General features: G+C 54.1%; 2 protein-coding genes across 10 annotated transcripts in view; one reads left to right on the top strand and one right to left on the bottom strand.

The window, feature by feature from the left end:
• Positions 1-11,497, top strand: part of RNF123 (ring finger protein 123) — a 157,493-nt gene extending 145,996 nt beyond the window's left edge. For 5 of the 9 annotated variants that reach the window (XM_073352673.1, XM_073352670.1, XM_073352671.1 and 2 more), the window contains 2 exons: positions 2,072-2,157; positions 3,536-5,106. In XM_073352673.1, the coding sequence (XP_073208774.1) occupies positions 2,072-2,157; positions 3,536-3,832 (383 nt within the window). In that variant the 3' untranslated portion in view covers positions 3,833-5,106. Of the gene's footprint in view, positions 1-2,071; positions 2,158-3,535; positions 5,107-9,310; positions 9,406-10,041; positions 10,128-10,522 lie in introns of those variants that run through there. The other 4 variants (XM_073352674.1, XM_073352675.1, XM_073352677.1 and 1 more) reach the window with 4 other exon arrangements.
• Positions 11,498-11,714: 217 nt separating this feature from the next.
• Positions 11,715-22,324, bottom strand: GMPPB (GDP-mannose pyrophosphorylase B). Its single transcript, XM_073352703.1, has 9 exons — positions 22,051-22,324; positions 21,893-21,973; positions 21,629-21,677; positions 21,226-21,368; positions 19,482-19,640; positions 18,973-19,051; positions 18,548-18,675; positions 12,873-13,055; positions 11,715-12,228 (listed from the first exon to the last, which is right to left on the bottom strand). The coding sequence occupies exons 1-9, from the start codon at positions 22,177-22,179 to the stop codon at positions 12,097-12,099; spliced, it is 1,083 nt and encodes a 360-aa protein (XP_073208804.1). The 5' UTR covers positions 22,180-22,324; the 3' UTR covers positions 11,715-12,096.
• Positions 22,325-23,945: the final 1,621 nt, after the last annotated feature.

Here is a 23,945-nt window from a genome sequence, read left to right as displayed (position 1 = left end):
GAGTGGGGGGGTGGGCCTCCCCTTTCCCCCACCCTGGGGAACAACACGGGGTTGGTTTTTACAGCTTGGTCTTCACCCCATTTGTGTAAGAGACTCAACTTGGCAGGGAGAGATTCCCGCGGCAGCCTGTAGCCAGCAGGGGATGGGCCACAAAGGACACTGCTCCTCCATGGGCTGAGTGACTCCCCTTGGGTACTGCAGGGGGCCGGAGCCGGTTGCACCCTGCACACACCTCAGGGCAGGACAGTGAGCCAAGGCAGAGCTCGGTGCCAGGGAGCGATGTGGGTGCATCCAGGCCCTGGCACAGAGCTTCCCCTCAAAGTCTGCTTTTCCCAGGCACCTTCCGGCAAGAGAGGAGAGAGAAAGTCTTTGCCAGCTGCCCTGTCCTACCCCAGGATCCAGGTCCACCCCCCGGCCATGTCCACAGCCCCTCCAGCCTTCTCTCAGTGCCAAGGGAATGAAGCAAAATGAAGGGATGGCAGAGAAGGGGCAGCTCCCAGGGCACTAAAAACACGTCTCAACAGTGCCCATGGGTCCCTGGCAGGGTGGAGGTGTCATGCAGTCACAGGGCCTGGTCTGTGCCCCCCAGCTTGTCACCAGTCTCCTGGGAGTGCTCCCTCTGGTGTGCCAGGCCCCAAGGCCCCACATAATTCCAGTGGGACAGGCCCATGACCTCCATCCCTGGGCCATCAGCACCAATGATCGCTGGTTCTCTGGGTGGCTCCCTGCAGCGAGTCCAGCCCAACCAGACCCCTGCTGGAGGCTTGTACTGTCCCCTCCAGGGTGCAGTGCTCTAGAGTATCTGCAACGACACCAGGAATCTGTTCCTAGCCAGGGGACCATTTACTAGTCACCTGGCGACAGAATCGGGGAGTCTGAGGGGAGCCCAGGGAACTGATTGGTAATGTCCAGCCCAAGTTCCGTCTGGGTAGCCAGGGCCCACCATGCTGTAGTGAACCCCATGGTTCAGGCTGTGTCTCTGTCCGACTCCTTGATCAGTTCCCATGCAAGACCCCAACTCCTTCCAGCAGCCAGCTCCTATCCCCGCACCTCACGCTTCCCAGCCTTTGTGCTCGGGCTGGGGCCTGAGGGCAGGGAATCCAGCTCCCTCCGGGCTGCTGGTCAATAGGTGTCCATGTCCTGGGGACTGGCTTTGCCGTTTGTCTTCTCATATGTGCCCTTGATACAGGGTCAGCCTTGGGCCAGTTTTTTCCAAGTGACACATCCCAGCTCAGACCGCTAAGTGCCATTCATACTATTCCTTCAGCCTGCCCCGAGAGCGAACAGTCCCCTCCCCTATCCCACACCCACACTGAGCAGACTTGCAAAATAAGAGGGAAACTGAGGCACACATAGGCTTCATAAAAATATGACAGAAAATCCCCCTTAGTCATAAGAGGCACTGGGCAGTCACAGCGCCCTCTGGCTGGAGTTCCATGTGACCTAGCTGAGGATGGCTCAGAGCCCAGGTGCTGCAGTGCCCATTGGGGAAGGGCAGGGCTGGGCTGCCCCCTTTGCTCCCGGCAGTAAGGCTGTACCACAACACTGTGCTGCAAAGAGGAGAGGCAGGGTGTGCCTTGAAGTGGCTGGAGTCCCCACTCTGCCAGCACAGAGCTGTTCTGAGCACCTACCCTGCCCAGACTGCTGGTCCCTCTGGGCAGGCACACACCTTGGGAGCGGGCAGTAGGCTGGAGCATCCCACCTCTGCTGAGACAAGAGACCCTGCCCCAGGAGAAAGGGTCTGGCCCTGTTGCAAGAGCGGAGACCAGCTGGCCGGCCTGGGGTTGGATCTGTTGGTCTTCAGGATGCCGGTGTTGCTGCTCTCTGCCACAGCTGGCTGAGCACTGCTCTTGTTACAGTTGTGAATCCACAGTTATCTCCTAGTGCCACAGCAGGGTGGCACTCAGCCAGTCGGTCACTGGCCAGCATGTGGCCTTGGGTAGCCGGCCACTTGCACGTTAGTGCAACTCTGGCATCTAGTAAGGCCCTGTAGGCTGCAGCTGGTGTGTGCCCGCTTAGTGAGGGGGTGTTCTCTGAGCTCTGCCTAGCAGTATCATGTATTGTCTCCTAGTACTGCAAAGGGAAGATGTGCTGGAAATGCAGTGGCCAGGTGGTATGTGCTCATGCATGGCTCTGAGCACCTCTCCTTATGCACAGGTAGGAGCTGCTAATTAGCTTCTCAGAGCATGCTGTGCTCAGCTCAGTCACTCACCACCTGGATCCCAGTACCTGCGGGCATGCCCTGCCTAAGCCCCTCTGTGTAGCTGAACACTGAGTGCTCAGGCTCTGCTCCCCTCCCCGTGGCACTGCAATTCTAGCACAGTGACTGGGGGCTGTGCAGCATTGTTCTGCAGCCCAGCATCTCCCCCAGCTCTGGACATCTCGGCCACTCTCATCTCTCTGCAGCGCACAGAGGTGAATCAGCATTTTGGCGCCACACGCTCTTGTCACCCACCCCCACCCCCCCGCATGTTCCCACTTGCTGCCGCATTCTCTGCCTTTGTGGCTGTTCCTTTTGCTCCTGCCCTTACTCCTTCTATTTTAACTTTCTGTCTTGTTCTGTGGGCAGTGGGGAGCAGGGTTCTCTCTCCTGGGCATTCCTCCTCCTCGTCCTCCTAAGTTTTAACCCTCCTTGAGCCTTGGCTGCAGTGTTTCCCTACTGGCTCCTCTGCCCCTTACACGTGCAGCCAAGAAAGCACTGAGTCAAATCCAAGCAGTGCTCGATTTGTGAGGCAGCCTTCTCAGGCTTGGCAGATGATGAGTTGTGCCTAGCATGCACCTAGCCTTCCATCCCTAATTCTGTTAGGTCCTGGGGCTACGAGTCGAGCAGGCAAGTGGGGTCCCTACCTACCAAGGCAGCTGTGAGTCCAACAGGGGAAAATGGACCAGGAACCACAGTGCAGAACAGGGAGAGTCTCCAGAAGAAAGGAGAACCCTGACTGCTTAACTAAGGGGATAAGTCCCAGGGGCCTCTTGCAGAAGAGGGGAGGATTGCAGGGCCACGAGTGTCCTCTGCCTCCTTGCAAGTTGTAAAGTGGGTCCTGAGCACCATGGGAAAAGAAGCAGGGCTTCTAATCAGCTCCCTCCCTCCTGAGCTGTCCAGGTGGGCCCTGACTAGTTCCCCCTCCCCGTCCCAGGTTCAGAGCCAGACCTCTCAAGAGGGCTCCAGGCCTTATGGAAGACAAGCCGTAGGCGGCCTCCCCAAAGCCACAGCAGAGTTTCTATGCTCCCAAAGTTCGCAAAAAAGATAAAAAGTCTGAAAGGGGAAAGAAAAGGCACATAAAATCCAGGAGGTCCGAGTCCTCCGACTCCTCCCCCTGCGGAAGGCGAGCTGTCTGGCGTTCACTACAAACAGGCTGCGGGGAAAACTCAGCAAAGGCTTTTTCTCCTAGAGAAATGTCAAGCCATGTACAGCAAGGTTATCTGCATGATTCAAACCCAACCTCAGCAAGCTCCTGAGAGTGAGCCTCGGAGTCAATTTCTTCCCTCAAAACCCTCTCCAGTGGTGGTGATACCCCTTCATTCTTCCTTCCAGGGGGTGAGTGGGGTAAGCCAGGCAAGGGCCAGCACGTTAACAAGAGCGACCTCAGGCTCCATAACATTCCAGACCCAAAGGACTTCAAAGGCTGGCCCTGCTGTAGCGTCCCTCCCCAGGGATACCATTAGCCCCTCAGAAGAGGAGTTCTACCCTACGGAACCCACATATAGGAAGATGGAGGCCATTCTCAAACAAGACTTTGAAGCCTCCTCTGCCACCTTCCGAGCGTCCCTGGGAGCAGCTGCTTGCTTTGCAAGAGTATCTCTCCTGGCTGGGAGATCACAAAGCCCTTAAGGAGAGAGATCACCCTGACTTCGGCTTCATTTTAATGAATGTCTTTCTAGCAACAGTGATGGTAGCTGACACTGCAATGGATGCAATGAGATTGTCAGCACGAGCCATGGCTTCCAGCTAAGCTACCAGGCACCACCTATGGCTCTGATCCTGGAAGGTGGGTACTCGCTCTAAGCAGGTCCTGTGGTCGGCCAAGTTTTGAGGCTCCCTCTTTGGAGAAAAGCCAGAATAAGTGGTGGCAGACAATGCAACAAAATCCAAAAGGTCTTTCCCTTCCCCACTAAATGCTCTCTATAGAATGTAGTCTGGTCTTCAGACAGAGATGCTCCTTTTGCTACTTGTCCTCACAGAGGTACCTATGAAGGGACAGCCGGTTTCCCAAGGGAAAACAGTGGGATCAAAGTCCAGAAGGAAAGTCCAGAGGGACCTCAGCTCTCCTAAAATCCAATTTATGACACAGATTATGTAGGCCTCTGCCCAGGAGAGAAGCGAGGGGGCAGAATTTCCCATTTTCTAGAGGAATGGTTTTCTTTAACCACAGAGAAGTTGACCAGGGTGATAGTGAGCTAGCGATAGTCCCTCAAACAGTGGGCTCCACCCCATCCATTCTTCATCCAATCACCTAGTTTCAACAACCCTGTAAAACACAATTTGATCCAGAATGAAATATCTCAACTTTGGGATATCAGCGTGATAGAGAGTGTTCCCTCAGAAAAAGGTTTGCCGGGTTGTACTCCAACATCTTCATTGTGCAGAAGCTCATGGTAGGTATCAGAGCCATTCTGAACCTCAAAGGGCTGAACAAGTGGATGAAGAAAACAATGTTTCTGATGGAGACCCTGGCCTGTACGGTATCCTCCCTGTCCAGAGGGACTTCTTGACTTTAGTACCTCTTGCAGACGCATATCTCCATATCCCCATCTGATCGTGCCACGCAGACTTCACCTACAGCAGGAAACATTGAGTATTGAATGCTCCTGGCTGGCCTGTCTTTGGTCCCCATGGTTTTACAAAGAAGTTGGTAATAGCCAGACTCAGGTTGCAGAGAACTCACCTGTACCCTATTCTCGACAACATCCCAATCGGAACTCCATCGCAGTCATCAGTTCAGAGGACCACATCTTGGATGTTGAATCTCCTCCAGGCGCACTGCTTCTTCATCAGTGCCAAGAAAAGTTCTCTGATTCCATCCAACAGACTAACCACCTGGGAGCAGAAATGGACACCTTGATAGCAAACATCATTAGACAGAAAAGGAGTACTTGTGGCACCTTAGAGACTAACAAACTTATTTGAGCATAAACTTTCGTGAGCTTCAGCTCACTTCATTGGATGCATGCAGTGGAAAATACAGTGGGGAGATTTTATATACACAGAAACATGAAACAATGGATGTTACCATACACACTGTAACAAGAGTGATCAGGTAAGGTGAGCTATTACCAGCAGGAGAGGAAAAAAAACCTTTTGTAATGATAATCAAGGTGGGCCATTTCCAGCAGTTGACAAGAACATGTGAGGAACAGTAGAGGGGGGAAATAAACATGGGGAAATAGCTCATCTTACCTGATCACTCTCATTACAGTGTGTATGGTAACATCCATTGTTTCATGTTCTGTGTATATAAAATCTCCCCACTTTATTTTCCACTGCATGCATCCGATGAAGTGAGCTGTAGCTCACGAAAGCTTATGCTCAGATAAATTTGTGAGTCTCTAAGGTGCCACAAGTATTCCTTTTCTTTTTGTGGATACAGACTAACACGGCTGCTACTCTGAAACCTATCATTAGAAAGGTTTCAGAAAATCCAGAAATTTATCATCTTGCTCCAGAGCTGTAGCAAGCCTACCATAGCACTGTGCTGTGCTAGGACTCCTGGTAGTGTGCATAGGGATCACTCCATGGGCACAATCACGCATCAGACCTCTTCAAGTCTTCATACTAAAGGTGTGGGAACATTTCCCGGAACACATGAAAGATCAAGTACGGGTTCCAACACAGGTATTTAACTCCTTATAATGGTGGTCAGCCCATGATAATGCCTGCAAAGGCATGCCCATCTGCCTTCCAGATCTTTTAGTCCTTGCAACCAAGGCCAGCCTGGAGGGCTGGGGAGCTCACTTCAAGACCCAAACAACCCAGGGCCTCTGGAGCTAGGAGACAAAGGCTAACAGCATATACCTCCTAGAGCTGAGAGCTGTTCAGCTAGCTCTGCAAAGGTTCCAGCTCACTGTAAGGGGGAACCATGTTCTGGTTCAATCAGATACTATGACTATGTCTGCATATTTAAACAACCAATGGGGAACAAGGCATCCAGCACTACTTGTGTGAGCAATTGAAATAGTGAGGTGGATGGAACGGTTCTGCCTTTTCCTCAGGGTGATCCATATCAAAGTGGATCTGAACCACAAAAGGGCAGATGGTCTTACCAGGCGCAGAGTCAACAACTCCAAATGATTCTGAATCAGGACTCACCATTCATATATTCTGCCTCCCTTTAACCAACCCATTTGTGAATCATCAAATGCAAAGAAGCCAAAATACTTCACAAGTGAGGCAGACCCCAGAGCCGTGGGCACAGATGCCTGATTGCACAGTTGGCCATAGGGCCTACTTGACACGTTTTCACCTTTTCTGCTACTGAGGAAGGTGGTTCAGAAAATAAAATGAGAGCAGGCAATGGTAATGCTTATAACTCCTCATTGGCCAAGGAGACCTTGGTTCTCAGACCTGATAGAGCTGAAACTGAGACTCCGACTCCAGGTTCCGTGGAGACTGGACATCCTTTCAAAAGGTCCTGTTCTTCAGCCAGACCCAAAACAGCTTCAACTAACAGCCTGGCTATTGACAAGGAAGCACTAGAAGGTCTTGATCCATCTTCCAGATTCATTAAGTCATTGCTTTCATCTAGGAGAGTATCAATACTAAAAATATCCTGTTCTCTGTGGTCCAGGTTCTACAACTGGTACCAAGAACACAATGCAAATCACAGAAATCCTGGAATTCCAGCTATTCTGGACTTTCTCCAAGAAGACATAGACAGAGACCTTCAGCTGAATATCTTTTCATGTCAGGCGTCTGCTCTTAGTATTGTGCTATTTGTAGGATCCTTGGCCCCCTTGCAGAGCATCCACAGGTAGCCAGATTCCTTCTAGCAGTCCAATTAGCCAGACCAGCAGTCAGGCCAGTCTTCCCAGCATGGGACCTACTGCTAGTTTTGAGGGCCCTGCCAGCCATCCCTTTGAGCTTCTGACTCCAGTGTCGGCCTTTCATTTATCCATTAAGACTGGTTCTTAGTAGCTGTCATGTCCACCAGGCAAGTGTTGGAGCTGGCAGCCTTATCCATACATGAGCCTTACTGGGTGTTCCATGAGGTCAAAGTGGGGCTCAGGACACCAGCATCCTTTCTTGCTAAGGTAAATTCCTTCTTTCACACTTCCCAAGAAGCTGTGCTTCCTTTGTTCTGTCTAAAACTACAACATCCAATGGCAAAGATGTGGCAGACCTGGAATGTCAGAAGAGCTTTGAAAAATCTCTCAATTGTGCAGAATCCACAAGAAGATCGGACTCCTAATTTGTGTCCTTCTATTCGAAATGCCAGGGACTCAGAGCTTCCAAGTCCTCCATTGTTAGGTGGATCACACTATGTATTGTGGAACCCTGAATCCTCAGAGGCTCCAGTCCCAGAAGGGATCAAGATCCACTCCATGAGATCCTTAGCAGCCTCATGGGAGAAATAAGCAAGTGCTTTGGAAATTTACAAAGTGGCCACTTGGTCTACAGCAGGGATCTCAAACTCAAATCACAATGAGGGCCACATGAGAAATTGTACATTGGCCCAAGGGCCACATCACTGACCCTCCCTCCCCCAATGCTGCCCCCGGCTCCGCCCCCACTTCACCCCTTCCATGAGGCCCTGCCCCTGCCCCACCTGTTCCCACCCTTTCCCTGCCCATTCCAACCCCTTCCCCAAATCCCTGCCCCTGCCCCACCTCTTCTCTGCCTCCTCCCCTGAGCACGTGGCTCCCCGCTCCTCCTCCCTCCCTCCTAGAAAGCGATAAGTGCTGCCAAACAGCTGTTTGGCAGCGGGAAGCGCCTGCAGGTAGGCAGAGGAGCAGGGACTCAGCGCGCCGGGGGGAGGGGAAGCAGGGGGAGGGGAGTCTGGCAGGCCACAGGAAATAACTCCGGGGGGGGCGCAGGATGCTTGGCGGGCCACAGGAAATAACCCTGCAGGCCGCATGTTTGAGACCCCTGGTCTACAGCTAACATCTTCATTAAGCTCCACAGGGTGGGCCTTCTGTCTTCTGAAGAGGCTCCTATGGCAGAATGATGCTGCAGGCAATGGCTCAGTTATAGTACAGATTTTGAGCAAGTTCACAAAAGGGGCAGGGGCTACTTTTCTATCAAACTTTTGTTTCATAACCCTCCCTATATCTGGTTGCTACTTCCCAGACAGTCAGAACTGTGGGAGAATCAAAGATTTTGTAGCGATAATTTCCTTTCTGCTAGCAGCGTCTCCCACAGTTCTCCCCACCCTGGATGGCTCAGGAGCCAGGGTTAGATACTAAGTGGAATTGTTACCATAGGATTGTCTTCCTTGGTCCAATGTACATAATGTCATTATTTTTGGAATATTTGTAAACGCTATTCCAGTTTTACCGCTTGGGAATATTCCTCTGGCAGCAAGTGGGAGCAGAGAAGGCATGGCCACAGCGTGCTGATCCAGCTCCATGAGCTGCAGCGAGAGGAGATGCTGCTAGGTAGCAGAAAATAAATAATCTTTGAGGGATTTTCCTGCCTCCTTTGGAAATGGCAGGGTCCCCCAAACACTGTGTACCTCCAGCCTCTCTTGTCAGGGTTGCCCAGCCTCTCATCACACAGCTTGAGTGCCCCCTCCCCCCACACCACCCCTTCATTGCCCTGGGCCTTGACACTGCAGCCTCTCCCAGAACCAGCAGCTGCCCCCTCACATCCCTGCTGACCTAGACCTGTTTGCCACCTTGGTCCTAGCTCCCCCAGCCCAACCTACTTGCTTGGATGCCACCTTCGGGCCCTCTGACCCTCGGTGCCCTCTCCAAACCCCAGTCAATGCTGCTTGCCCACCAGTGGCTTTCAGGCAGGCTCTAACGCATGGACACAGCTGCTGGAAGAGAACAGGTGCCCGTCTCTCTGGCCTTGCCCTGCAGGGAGGGAGAGGTATGACCAGCACTCTGCTTGTCTCCTATGCTGCCAGGATCCTGGACACCCCCTCCGGCTCGTCCTGTTTCTGCCTGTGGGGGGGAGGGGGACACTGCAGCTTGCACAGAGCCACTGTGCTGTCCAGCCAACTTGGCTGCAGTTTACCATTCCTGGGCCAGTGGGGTGTCCTGGCGCGAAGTCAGGCACAGAGCTGTGCTGTGTGCCCCACAAGTACCACCCTCCCCTTTGGGGCCAGTTCTGGTGCTCTCTTCCCTTTCACTTCAGCCCTTCCCTCCACAGACACCGACTACATCAGCCTGGAGGAGCTGGCCAAGGTGGAGCGGATGCTGAACCACCTGAGTGAAGAGTCAAAGCAGGCAGCTGCCTCCACGCTGGTGAGTCCCATCCATCCAGCCCCTGCCCAGTCCAGACACCAGCAGCCTTGTGGGGTGGAGGTGGGGGAACCAGTCATGTCAGCTCAGGACTGGTGACTTGGGAGGGTTCAGCCTGGGCAGCTGTGGGGCTGGCTCTGCACATGCTGCCTAGCTTGGCCACTGCACAGCCCAGCCAGCTGTGTACCCAGTACTCTGCTGAATGCTAAATGCACCCACTTCTCTGTGCCTGGCAGCTTGGAACCACTGGGAGATGGCCACACAGGGTGCAGGGCTGCTGCCCTGCTGCATAGTGGGCGTGTCGGGGTGAGGGCTGGCTGGGAAAACTCCCCAGGGCAGAGGCTCCCTTGGCCAAACCTGGGGTATGAGGTGTGATTGGGAATCCCCAGGCAGTCTGAGTCTCTCCAGGATTAAATCCCTGCTACGCTGGCTGAGCTGAAATTGGCCCCAGGGTGCTACACAGGCTGCCAGCCTGAGCAACCCCGGGGCAGCCGCCAGCCTGGGCTACAAGGGACAGGAGTGCTGGGCTCAGGCCACTTGGTGCAGCACCCCCAGTGCTGCTATCTGGCAGGAGGCAGCCCTAGGGAGTGTGTGGGTGCCTTCAGCTGCTAACTTGAGGCCGGGTGATTGTCTTTGCAGCCAACCAGTGAGGAGGACCTGTGCCCCATCTGCTACGCACACCCCATCTCGGCCATCTTCAGGCCATGCTCCCACAAGTCCTGCAAGTGAGTAACTGCGGCCGCCCTCTGCCCCTTCCCTCCCTACTGGGGGCCAGGAACAAGGGAGTCTGCTCGGCCCCACAGGATAGGAGCCAGGGAGAGCAATGCTTCTCCGCTCCCCTTGAACCCCTCCCCTGGCAAAGACTGCCTGCGTCTGGAGCCCAAAGACCTGGTTCATACTCCATGGAAGCTCTTGGACATGTTTGCATGTGGTTGGAGGGGCTCCCCAGTGAGAGGGCCAGGCCCCATCCCTCACCGCACTGGGGCTCCAGACCTCGCTGCAGGGTGACAGAGCAGGGGTGCAGCCATGGGCTCCACAGCTCAAGGGAAGAGCTTTGCCTTGGTGTGCTGGGTGCAGGGCTGGGCACAACTCCCTCATGGTACAGGCTTTGTCTTTTCAGAGCATGCATCAATCAGCACCTGATGAACAACAAGGACTGCTTTTTCTGCAAGGCCACCATCACAGGCGTGGATGACTTCATCAAGCCGGTCAGCTCGTAGCACGGGGCCTGGGCTGGTCCTGCAGGCTCCAGAGGCTCCTTTCCCTCAGCCTCCAGTAGGGGGTGGCCTAGCTCTGGTTAGTTGTGGGCCCTTCCATGGCCCAGCCCCCTTGCTCACGAGGGTGAGGGTCACCAACAGATGGTGGAGGTGCTGCTCTTGCCCTGTCTGAGCCAAGGCTGGGCTTGGCTCGTTCAGCAGGTATGGGGAGGCCTAATACAGTAAGGGCTGAGGGGCCGCCTTTCCCTGGGGAGGCTAATGCCAGCATGTACTCACCACCACAGCCTGTTGGAGCCTGGCTGCCCCCAGGGCCTGTCCTGCTGCTGTTGCCATTTGCTATGGAGCATTTGTTCATGTGTGAGCCTGTGCGCTGCCTGGGACTGGCAGTGCTGTGTTGAGCCACTGCCAGCTTCCCTTTGCTGGGGGTGAGGCATGCTTTGGCCCCAGCTCTAGGTACCAGGCAGCCAGACTGAGGAGAGCTACTGTTTCTGTGCTAAGCTAGACAAAGAGCAGAGGCTGTTCACAGCTGGCTTGGTCTAGGCCTGGTGGCTGAGTTCTCTGCTGGGCTGTAATTGGCTCGGATCTGGCAGCCTGCAGTCCCCCAGCTTCAGCCTGGTGGGGGCGAAGTAGGTGGCACCTCACCCTGCAGCTGCTGGAGGATGTGCTAGCTGGCAGTAGGGTTGGGGATCCCTTGGCCTTGGTCTCAGCTGGGGACGAGGCTAATGCTTGAGCTCTGCTGCAGGTGGGGTGGGACTAGCAGTGGTGTGTGATTTGTGACCTGCCCTGTGGGATTGCTCAGTACTGTGCATTGGGTGCTGTGTTACCTGCCCCAGCCAGGGTCACTTCCCTGCATGGGAGTATTAAATTATTCTTCTTTATGTGGTGGCAACTTGTGTGTGTATGGCAGATGGGAATGAAAGGGTTGGGGATCAAGAAGCAGCTGTGTCTGGGCAGGGGGCAAGCCCCCAGCTGCCTCAGGGGGATAGAGACACAGAGGAATGGTATGGAAAGTAAGGCTGTGCCAGCCCCAACCCAAATGGGGTGGGCAGGGGCCACAGAACCAGCCACGGCACAAAGGTGACACACGGGCATTCAGCACTTTTAGACAGTGTAATTGTATTGGGTAGGGCCCTGTATGCCTGGCCCTCAGCAGCACACCTGGCTCCTACCAGCACAGGCATGTTGCAGCTGTGGCCCCCTATTTTCCCTGAACACTTTCTACTGCTACAGGATCAAGCTCTTCCCCCTGCTGCCCCCCTGACAGCAGCCCCATGGCCACAAACCCCCATTAGCCCCTAGCTCCTCAGAGCCCAGCAGCCCATGAGGGCCTAGTGCTGCGCCCTGCTGTGAATCCCTCCTAGGCATCCTGGCAGAGATGCTGTGCCAGCAGAGCCAGCTCCAGTGCCCACCCCTGCATGTAGGGCTCTGCTCCAGGAAACAAAGTGTTAACAGTTCAGTAGCAGGCCTGGCCCAGCAGCTACATGATGATGCGTGGTTCCGGCACCGACTCAGCGATGGACTTGTGTGGCAGCACATTGGCCCCGTTGAGATAGAGCTCATCATTGACGATGACGTCCTCACCCAGCACTGTCACGTTCTCCATCCGCACCTAACCGAGACAGGCCGCCTGTCAGCCAGTCCCCACCACATGCTTCCCTAAAGGCCGAGCTGGCAGGGTGGTAGCATAGAGGCAGCATGTCTCCCACAGTGTGGGTACATGGGTGGACTTGCCCAGTGCTTCATTCACTCAACGCTGCCTCTCCTGGCTCCTGCTTGGGTCTCTCCCCCACAACAAGCCCTAGGCTGGAGGAAAGATGGGAATCCTACCACTGCAGCCAGGTGCAGCAACAGCCCCCCCCACCCCCACGTTTCCCTGGGCTGGGAGCAGCCTGGCCCTTTCAAGCCCCTTCCATGCCTGCTCAAGGAGGAGGGATGAACTGGGATCTGGTCTCTCTAACTGAAGCCTGCCCCAAAGCCAGACTTCCACCCCAGAGCTGGAGTTTGTATCCTTGCCCCCAGCTGTCACCTCTGTTCTTCTGCAGAAAGGGACTGTGCCTTAGCACCCCCAAACCAGCCAGGCATGGCCCCCTCCAGTGCCCCCAAAAAGAAAATGGTCACAGCCATGACTCACCAGGGAGCACCAGCAGCCATGTGTAGCCAACTAACCAGCAAGCGTTTATGATAAACACACAGCCAGCCTCACTGGCTGCTGGGCCTTGCTGCAGGCATGCGCCAGCCTGCCAGGTAACTCACCCACTGACCCACAGACGACAGCCAGCCAACAATGCAGGACTCTAGCCAGGAGTGGGAGCGGATACGGGAGCCCTTCAGGATGGTGCAGCGCTTGATCCGTACCCCATCCTCCACCACCACCCCAGCCCCAATGGTGACATTGGGGCCAATTGTGCAGTTCTCACCAATCTGAGCACTTGGGTCCTGGAAAGGAAGAGCGAGGTGGGTGTAGGCCTACACTACAAGGGCAGCTACCTGCCCTAGCACCAATCCCTATTGCTCCAGCCCTCATGGTGCTAGGGGTATCTGGCCACGGCCTAGCATGGCTGGCTGGAGGAGCTGCCTTTTGAGAACAGAGCAGATGCGTAAGCAAGGAAAGTCATGGACCCAAGTCCTGGCTGATTCTCTGTCAGCATAGGGGACCCTCACCCAGCAGCAGGGAGTTCCCTGGCTCAAGGCAGCCCTGTGCTAGGAGATACCAGCCCACTTTGGCGAAGGAGACCCCATAGCTCCCCCACAGAGATGAGAGCCTGCCAGCACACCCCCCAATGCTGAGCCTACCAGTACTTAGACACAGATGCCAGACCTGGTAGCCCAGCGAGGGCCTGCTTCTCAGGTCAGTTGCTGAGCTCTGGTGCAGGCAGGCAAGAGAGAGAGGGGAGTCTCCACCCCAGGTTCCCCTCTAGGCAATCCCAGGGTCATCCTGTCCCTACAGAACCATGCCTTGGCACAGTCCTGCATGGGAGGGGATAGCTGCCCCTAGCCACATTCCCTCTAAAGGAAGTGCTGTTACAGATGCTTACAATGGCCTGTGCCTGCAGAATGGGCCAGCCCACCTCGCTCAGCCCATGCAGACTGCTTCAGGGGGAGCTGCAGTGCTCAGCCATACTCAAAGTGCTGTAGGTCAGAGGCCTCCTCAGGACCCCCGTGACAGCACAGCCCTCACCTTTCTGGGACCTGCTCAGCCAGTGAGGCTGCCTGCAAACCCCAGGTTTGTAGCACTCCACAGAGCTCTGCCCGACCCTTGGGATGAGTACAGCATGTGCTTGCTGTGGGCCTGTTTGACTGAAATGTATCGTGTGGGCTGGTTGGGGGCCATGTGCTGAGGCTAGCTGAGAGCTTCAATCCCTAAGTCTTGAACTGTTAACCAGCGGGCAGAGCTACTCATGTAGACAAGGGTTGAAAAGCCAGCTCCAAAGCAACAAGCGGAACTAGTGAGAGGAGGTTAGAGAGTGAGCGAGAGAGCCAGATATACTTTCTGTTCCCTAAAGTTAGGCCAAGAAACTATCCCTTCCTCCACCACAGGCTCCAAGAGTACAAATACTGCAGGCAAAAGTACAAGTCCAGGAGCAGAGCAGGGTCTCTCCAGTTTATTGCACTGAATACAGCATGGATGATTACCTGCCTCATAGACATGTGGCTGCAGACAGCTCCTGGCCCTCAGAGACTAGAGTGGCTGAACTGACAAGAGCTAAGGGAGACACAACGTTACAGCGACTAGACTTTATGGGACACAGCAGAGCGGGCCCACCCCTGGCCTGACAGCCTCGGGGCTGCTGAGGAGGATGAAGGTCTCAGGGAAAGAACATCAAGCTGGAGCAAAAGGCAATAAACCCTTAATTGGGACCCTCATCTCACACTGAGGACACCCTTCCAGGGGAGAGACCCCACTAACTAGGAAGAGATAGGTAATAGTAATGGGGGATTCAATTATTATAAAACCAGCTCAGTTTGTGAGAACCACATGGTGAATTATCTGCCAGGTGCAAAGGTGCAGCTCTCAAGACATCTAGGACAGACTTTGTGCAGCGCTGGGGAGGGACCAGTGGTCATGGTGCACGTAGGTACCAGTGCCATAGGGCAAGGCAGGGGAGGTCCTGGAGGCCAAATGTAGGCTGCTAGGTAAGAGGCTAGAGTCCAGGAAAATGGAAGTGCTCTATTACACTGAAATGCTTCCAATTTCAGTGCCAGACAGGCAGGTCTCATTGCGTGGATCAGACAATGGTGTTAGGAAGAGGGGCTTAGGTTTATTAGAGAGAGAAGGAGCCAGTACTGGAGGGAGGGGCTCCACCTCACCCAAACAGAACCAGACTGCTGGCATGTCAAATTAAAAAGGTTGCAAAGGAGTTTTTAATCTAAGGGCTGGGGGAAAGCTGACAGGTGCAGAGGAGTGCATGGTTTGGGCAGAAATCCCTTAGGGGAGGATCTATTAATGGGAATTCTCTATGTCCTAGTAAAGAGGCAAGGACAAAAATTGATAAAGTGCAAGTAGGAACTGAAGAGAAACAGTCAAATGAAAGAGTCCCATTCAATTATATCACATGAAGGCAGACAACTAAACACTGACCAATTTTTTTATGCACTTATATACAATGCAAGAAGTCTAAATACTAAGATGGGAGAACTTGAGTGCCTGGTGTTAAATGATTATAATCAATGGGAGACGGTAAAACCAGCATCCTATAGATGTTGTAACAACTGGGTAGGTCGTGCTAGTGGGGGAGTGTGAAAAAACAGAGTGAAACTTGTAAAAATCTTAAATGAATCAAACAGCACCACAGAACTGCTGTGGATAGAAATTCCATGCTTGAATAATAAGAGTATAGCAGTAGGAAATATACTACCGACCACCTGACCAGAATAGTGACAGTGATTATGAAATGCTGATAGAGATTAGAAGCGAATATAGTTGAACCGCTTGGTGATAGCGTCCATAATGTAATTAAATTTAACATCTGGGGGGTGGAGGGAATACCAAAGGAACTCATCATAGTAGCATTTAACTTAAAAAAAGGGGAACTACACAAAAATGAGGAAGCTAGTTAAAACAGAAATTAAAACTAACAGTCACATTAGTGAAATGCCTGCAAACTGCATGGAAACTTTTTAAACCACCATAATAGAGGCTTAAACCTACCCCACAAATAAAAAAAAATAGTAAGAGGAACAAAAATAAATGTGACATGGCGAACCAGCAGAGTAAAAGAGGTGGTGAGAGGCAAAAAGGCAGGCTTTATAAATTACAAGTCACATCTTACAGAGGAAAATAGGAGCCTAACCTCTGGCAAGTGAAGTGTAAAAGTATAATTAACATAAGAATGGCCATACTGAATCAGACCAAACACTTCATTTAGCCCAATGTCCTGTCTGTCAACAGTGGCCAATGCCAGGGGCTTAAGAAGGAATGAACGAATGAGACAGCTGAAGAAAGAATTTGAAGAGCAATTAGCAAAAGAGAAGAACTGCCAGTAAAAAATCCTTTAAGTTCATCAGAATCAGGAAGCCTTCCAAACAATCAATGGGGCCACTAGGCCATCAAGGTGCCAAAGGAGCATTCAAAGACGACAAGGCCATTATGGAGAACAAAATTAATTCTTTGCGTCAGTGTTCGCTGCAGAGGGTGTGAAGGAGATTCCCCTCACCTGAGTCATTCTTTTTAAGTGACAAATCTGAAGAATGGTCCCAGATTGAGGTGACAATAGAGAAGGTTTTGGAACAAAGTGATAAATTAAACAGTAATAAGTCACTAGGACCAAATGTTATTCCCCAGGAGTTCTGAAGGAACTCAAATATGAAATTGCAGAACTACAAATGGTGGTATGTAACCTATCACTTAAATCAGCCTCCGTACCAGATAACGAACGTAATACCAATTTAAAAAAAAAAAAAAGGCTCCAGAGGTGATCCCAGCAATTACAGGCTGGTAAGCCTGACTTCGGTATCTGGTAAATTGATTGAAACTATAGTAAAGGAAGAATTCAGACACATAGATGAACACGATTTGTTGGGGAAGAGTCAACATGGCTTTTGTAAAGGGAAATCATGCCTCACTAATCTATTAGAATTCTTTGAGGGGGCCAACAAACATGTGGAGAAAGGTGATCCAGTGGATATCGTGTACGTGTACTTGGACTTGCTTTCTTAAGCAAAGTAAGCTGTCATGGAATAAGAGGGAAGGCCCGCATTGATCAGTAATTAGTTAACAGAAAACAAAGAGTATGAATTAATGATCCATTTTCAGAATGGGCAGATGTAAATAGCAGGGTCCTCCAGGGATCTGTACTGGGACCAGTGCTGTTCAATAGATTAGTAAATGATCTGGAAAAGGGGTAAACAGTGAGGTGGCAAAGTTTGTAGCTGATGCAAAATTATTTAAGTCCAAAGCAGTCTGCAAAAAGTTACAAAGAGATCTCATACAACTGGGTGTCTGGGCAACAAAATGGCAGATGAAATTAAATGTTGATAAATGCAAAATAATGCACATTGGAAAACTTAATCCTAACTGTACGTGCAAAATAATGGGGTCTATGTTAGCTGTTCCCACTCAAGAAAGATGTTGGAGTCACTGTGGATAGTTCTCTGAAAACATCCACTCAGTGTGCAGCAGCAGTCAAGAAAGAATACAGAATGTTGGGAATCATTAGAAAAGGGATAGATAATAAGTCAGAAAATATTATAATGCCACTATATGAAGCCATGGTATGCCCACACTTTGAACAATGTGTGTATTTTTGTTGCCCCATCTCAAAAAAGATATTAGAATTGGAAAAGGTTCAGAGAAGGGCAACAAAAATGATTAGGGGTATGGAACAGCTTCCATAGGAGCGAAGATTAAAAAGACTGGGATTGATCAGCTTGCAAAAGAGACCCCAAGGGATGATATGATGGAGGTTTATAAAATCATGGCTGGTGTGGAAAAGGTGAATAGGGAAGTGTTATTTACCCCTTCACATAACACAAGAACCAGGGGTCACCCAATGAAATTAGTAAGACAGCAGGTTTAAAACAAACATTTTTCACACAATGCACAGTCAACCTGGGAAACTCATTCACAACATCCCCTGGCAAGGCCAAAAGTATAACTGGGTTCAAAAAAAGGATGAGATCAGTTCTTGGAGGATCAGTCCATCAGTGGCTATTAGCCAAGAGATGCAACCCAAGCAGTGATGCAACCCAAGCACCAGGTGTCCCTAGCCTCTGATTGCCGGAAGCTGGGATTGGACACCAGGGGATGGATCACTTGATAATGGCCCTTTTCTGCTCACACCCTCTGAAGCACCTGGCATTGGCCCTTGTCGGAAAACAGGACACTGGGCTAGCTGGACCTTTGGTCTGACCAGTGTGGCCATTCTTATGTTCTGTTCTTTTCACTCCCTCCCTGTGGGCTGGCCCCAGGCACTGCCCAAGGGAGAGAATTACAGCCAGCCCCTTTCCTTGGGCTGGAAAGCCTGAGCCTAGATGACCCCTGGCCAGGACTAGCTCAGGCTGGTGTCAGGACAGCAAGGGCCCTGTCTCAGCTTCCTCAGACAGGGCCCAGACAGCCCACACTCCCCACCTGGGAGGGCCCCAGTGGGATGAGGGACCGGGCTGGGCTGGCCATAGCAGGCCTGATGGGGTCCCACATGGGGTGCACAGGTTGGAGGCCAGTGCCAGTTAGTGTCCTGGGTCTGAATTTCCTAGCATACTGCAGCAGAGCTCAGTAAACCAAAGCCCACGGCCAGTTACAGAGCCCTACCATCAGAAGCCACACAAACCAGCTCAGCTCCCGAGAAATGGGGGGGAGGCGAGCAGCAGGGTGACCGGGGTACTGCAAGCCCACCATGGGTATCACACTGTGGGTGGGTCTACACCCACCCATGTCAGGATGGAAGCAGCGTCCCAAGCACACCGCTAGGCGGAAGAGCACAGATACTCACCACCAGCACGTTCCCCATGAAGCCAGGGCCCGCATGCAGCCTCTCTGGGTGCTGGACCCTCAGCGACTGCAGGAACATACACATGCCCGTCAGAAAGTCCTTGGGCTGCCCGATGTCCATCCAGAAGCCTGTAGGGACAGAGCAGCACTCACAGCCTACAGGAAGGGCAACAGGGCCAGGTCAAGCCCCCACAACAAGCACAGGAGATTCCCCCCATCCTCCTGGATTGGCCCAGAGGAGGCAGCTCATATACCCACTTGATGCCACTGGCACAAGAGGCACACAGACTTGGGGCAGAAGGTTTCCTTTGTGCTGGGGCAGAGAGGGGGAGGGCCAGGACTGTTTCCCAAGGCAGAGCAGAGAGCGGGGAGATGGATGTCTCCTTTACTCTGGGGCTGGGAAGGGGTTTCAGCGGGGTCCCTTACCCTGCAGCTCCATGGCATAGAGCTCCCCATCCTGAGCCATCACTGGGAAGATCTCCTTCTCTATGGAGGTGGGCCGCAGCTGCAGACAGACACACAGCACCCAGTCAGGGGCATCTCCTCCAGCCTGGTGCTCCCATTAACCCGAGTGCACAGCCTCCCAGTTCCCACAATGCCCTCCAAGCACCTGGCTGTTAAACCTACATGCAGCCTAGAGATTCCAGGTAGTCATGAGAGCTCCTGGCTGGGCCTGGTCTCTGCTTCCATGCCCCCGGGCTCCACCTGATCTGTTTCAGTGCCCTAACTGCTGGGAACCCCTCCCCTTCCACAGCCTCCTCTGTCTCCTAGAAAAACCCCAGCCCAACACTCAGCCTCCATCTGCCCTCTGCTACACATGCACACAAACCCGGGGAGGGAGGGGGTGCTGACCAGGAGACATGCATCCCTCCCTCCCACCCCCAGCCATTGCTCTCCCTTCTGAAGGCTGGGCCCACAGGTGACCAGCTCCCTACCTGGATCCTGTGCAGGAGACTGGGGTTGAAGATGTACATGCCGGCATTTATCTTATTTGAGACGAACACCTGGGGTTTCTCCACAAAGCGGTGGATGCGCCCTGTCTCGGCTTCGCACACTACCACCCCGTACTTGGAGGGCTCCTCCACCTTTGTCACCTGCAAGGCAAAGTCACCGCAAGGCACCTCCCTGTGGGATGACTGAGGGAAGGCCAGGTGGGCTCTGCCAGGCCGGCTCTGCCAGGCCAGTCACTACATTGGCCAGGACGGTTTCCCCTTTTTACAGGCAGGGAAACTGAGGCACAGGGAAAGGACTTGGCCAGGACTGCATAGCCAGTAGTCCCATTTCTGCCAGCTCTACTCAGGGGGGCCAGAACGGGGGGGGGGGTGGTAGGGGCTGCTGGTTTGTATAATTTTTGGTGGTGCCCAGAACAAGTCCAAGTCCGCCCCAACCCCCCCCACACACACCTGCCTAAGGCTCTGGGAAGAAGTTTGGGTGCGGGAGGAGTGTGGGCTCTAGGATGGAGTTTGGCTGCTGGGGGCAGGGTCTGGGCTCGGGCAGGAGGTTCGAGTGCGGGAGGAGGTTTGGGCGCTGGGTGTAGACTCTGGGCTGGGACAGAGGGTTGGGGTGTGGGAGGGGCATGGGGCTGGGCCAGGGATGAGGAGTTTGGGGTGCAGCAGGCAGGCTGCCCAGGGGCTGGGGGCCAGAGAGGACTCCCCCCAACCCTCTCCCCACTGTCAGCAGTGAGCTCTAGGGGAGGGGGGATCCCCTCCCCAGCCCAACACTCACCCAAGCTCCTGCAGGCTGCTGCTCAGGAGGTCCAGCCAAGATAAGCCCCCCACCCCAGAGTTGCCTGCCAGGAGAGAGGAGTGGGGCTGCCATGCGCCTCCTCCAGTGCAGCAACTGTCTCAGCCTGCCCCCAGTGCCGCTCCCTTGTAAGTCGGCTGTGGCAGCTGCCAGCAAGGGAGCGTAGTGCAGAGCAGCAGCCCGCTGTCCACAACAGACAGGGACACTCGGGGGAGGCGCATGGGGGTGGCAGGCGGGGCCAGGGGATGCTCCACAGAAGGCACGTGGGGGCGGCAGGCAGGGCAGGGGGAGAGACCCAGCCCCAAACATTGGTGGAGCTGCCCCTGGGGGAGGGTCATAGAGGCAGTGGCAGGGCTGTGCTTCATGCCTGGGGAGCTGATAATGTGATCAGTCCTCCCACCACAAAGTGTTGCCCCTGCCAGTAGCACCAGCTTCTTCCCAGTGGGAAGCCAAGGTGAGCCTTAGCCCCCTCATTTCACCAAGGAACCCTGCCCCCTGCTCCCCCTCTTCCTCCTGAGGCCCCGCCCCCTGGCCAGGCCAGAAGCCAGAGCCAGGCCATGGTAATAGCTGCGCAGGGAGCCCAGGCAACTGTGGGGGAACCCCAAACCCTCCACCTGGTCTGGGTGGTGCACCTCCAGGGTGAGAACACAGGCTGGGGGCTGCTCTTGGCAGGTGGAGGGTCCTGGGACTCCCCACAGCAGCCCGGGCAGCTCTTATCCTGGCCCAGGCAGCCCTTATCCCAGCCCGGCTCCAGCTTCAAGCCAGGCTAGGGTGGGAGGGGCAGGGGACATGGCCCCCCATTTTTACACAGGTTCCAGAACTCCTGGCTGTGCCCCAAAAAGCCCAGGAACAAGTGTAGCCTGGTACGCCAAGTCAGTAGGGGGTGGCAGGAGCCAGTCCTGTTCCGACCTCCAGGAGTCAGCCCTGGGCACTCACCACAATGGAGCCCTCCTTGCCGTGGTGCTTGTGGAAGCACACCATGTCTGTGAAGGGGAAGTCGCAGATCACGTCACTATTAAGGACGAAGAAAGGCTCCGAGCTCTCAGTCAGCAGCTCCCGGGCCAGCGCCAGGGGTCCCGCTGTGGAGGGAATATGGCTCAGAGAGAGTTGGCAGGGGGCAAGGCCACCCACTGCTCCCCAGAGTGGATACAACAGCTGCCAGCAGGCACTGGCTCCACCCTGCGCTGAGCTAGCCGTTTAGCTTCAGTTTTATGCAAGCGGGTGGCGTTGGGATGAGAAGCCTCACCCCATCCCTGTAAACCACATGAGCAGGTAGTCGGGCCCCTCAGCTGACCCTGAAGGGGGCCCCACGGAGCATGTGGGATGGGCACAGACTCACCTGTGCCCAGTGGCTCCTTCTCATGGGACAGGGAGATGCGAATGCCCAACTGAGAAAGGTAAAAGAATCCAGGGTCAGGAGGATGCACTGCACTAACGGCCATTTCCTCACCCCCCCCAAAAATATCCCCGATGCCACCCTGCTCTGCCCAACCCCCCCAGATGGTTTCCCCTGTCCCCCCATGCTCCCAACCCCCCGCCCCTTCTACATAGCCGCACCCCGCCCTCCAACCCTTCCACATGGCTCCCCGCGGCCCGGTCTCACCCGCTGCTCCTGCTCCCGCATCGCCCCCTCCAGCACCTCCGACATGTAGCTGACAGCCAGGATCACGTGATCGACGCCCGCCTGCCGGGGAAAGGGAAAGCGCGTCAGCGGCGGGGGCTTGGGAGCCGCCGCGGGCGGGGTTCGGGACTCGGCCCTACCTGGCGCAGAGCCTCCAGCTGGTGCAACAGCATGGGCTTGTTGCAGAACTCCACCAGCGGCTTTGGGGTGCTGAGTGTCAGCGGCCGCAGCCGGGTGCCGTAGCCACCCACCAGGATGAGCGCCTTCATCGCCCTGTGTGGGGAGGGGAACCGCCACGTCAGGCCGGCGCGCGGGGGCGGGGGCAGGGCCCGCCCCGCCCCCTGCCCGACAGTCTATCCAGCTCCTTTTCCAGTGCACCCGCGCTCATCCATCCGCCGCGCCCCTCAGACGGGGAAGCCTAGGCCGGGCCTCCTGACCAATCCCAGCGGCAGACGTGTCCCTCCACCCAGGCCGGCCAATCATACAGCACGCAACGGCATTCCCATAGTAACCACAAACGTCACAGGGACTACGGCGCGCAAGGAGCTGGTCTAGCGCGAGAACAGCCAGATCTCAGGAGCCAGGGTAAACCACGCCCCTCGCGTAGCGGTGCCGACCGGTTCCGCCAGGCAGCCCCAGGGGGCGGCCTCCCGGCCCCACCCCAGCCTGCGGCGGGGGCGGCGTGCCAGGATACGGCGGGGGCGGCGAGGAGTTTCCCTGTCTTGGGGCAGCTGGGCCATGGCAGGGTCAGAGAGGACGGTGCACACGGAAGAGCTGTAGAAGAAAAGGAGAGAGAGAAAACGCCAACTGGACCTGCTAGAGTAGCAGAACCAGAACCACCAACTGCCATCACTCCAGAAGTCCACAAATAGGCGCACTTACCTCATGCATATAGTGAGGAGGACACTATTGCTGAATATCTGACTAGCTTCAAAAAGCTATGTGTAATAGATGCTTTCCCTGGTAATAAGAGAGTTCCTACCCTGATTGCAGAATTAACTGGTAAAGCTCAAAATATATTCAATGGAATACCGATTGGAGATGCTTTAGACCAATGGTTCTCAAAGCCAGTCCACCGCTTGTTCAGGGAAAGCCCCTGGCAGGCCGAGTCAGTTTGTTTACCTGACTTGTCCGCAGGTTTGGCCGACCCTCTCGGCCTGAGCTGCTTCCCCAGTGGGAGCCATGAGCGGCCAAACCCACAGACAGAGCAGGTAAACAAACCGGCCCGGCCCGCCAGGGGCTTTCCCTGAACAAGTGGCGGACTAGCTTTGAGAACCACTGCTTTAGACTACTGTAAATTTAAAAAGAAAAGGAGTACTTGTGGCACCTTAGAGACTAACCAATTTATTTGAGCATGAGCTTTCGTGAGCTACAGCTCACTTCATCAGATGCATGCCGTGGAAACTGCAGCAGACTTTATATATACACAGAGAATATGAAAAAATACCTCCTCCCACCCCATTGTCCAGCTGGTAATAGCTTATCTAAAGTGATCATCAGGTGGGCCATTTCCAGCACAAATCCAGGTTTTCTCACCCTCCACCCCCCCCACACAAATTCACTCTCCTGCTAGTGATAGCCCATCCAAAGTGACAACTCTTTACACAATGTGCATGATAATAAAGTTGGGCCATTTCCTGCACAAATCCAGGTTCTCTCACCCCCCTCCAAAAACCACACACACAAACTCACTATCCTGCTGGTAATAGCTCATCCAAAGTGACCACTCTCCCTACAATGTGCATAATTAAGGTGGGCCATTTCCAGCACAAATCCAGGTTCTCACATCCCCCCCACCCCCATACACACACAAACTCACTCTCCTGCTGGTAATAGCTCATCCAAACTGACCACTCTCCAAGTTTAAATCCAAGTTAAACCAGAACATCTGGGGGGGGGGTAGGAAAAAACAAGGGGAAATAGGCTACCTTGCATAATGACTTAGCCACTCCCAGTCTCTATTTAAGCCTAAATTAATAGTATGCAATTTGCAAATGAATTCCAATTCAGCAGTTTCTCGCTGGAGTCTGGATTT

Source organism: Lepidochelys kempii, chromosome 7 (assembly GCF_965140265.1).
Source record: "Lepidochelys kempii isolate rLepKem1 chromosome 7, rLepKem1.hap2, whole genome shotgun sequence".
In the NCBI taxonomy this organism is placed as follows: Eukaryota; Metazoa; Chordata; order Testudines; family Cheloniidae; genus Lepidochelys; species Lepidochelys kempii.
The sequence above is the reverse complement of the archived record's forward strand: the minus strand, read 5'-3'. Positions and strand labels throughout refer to the sequence as shown.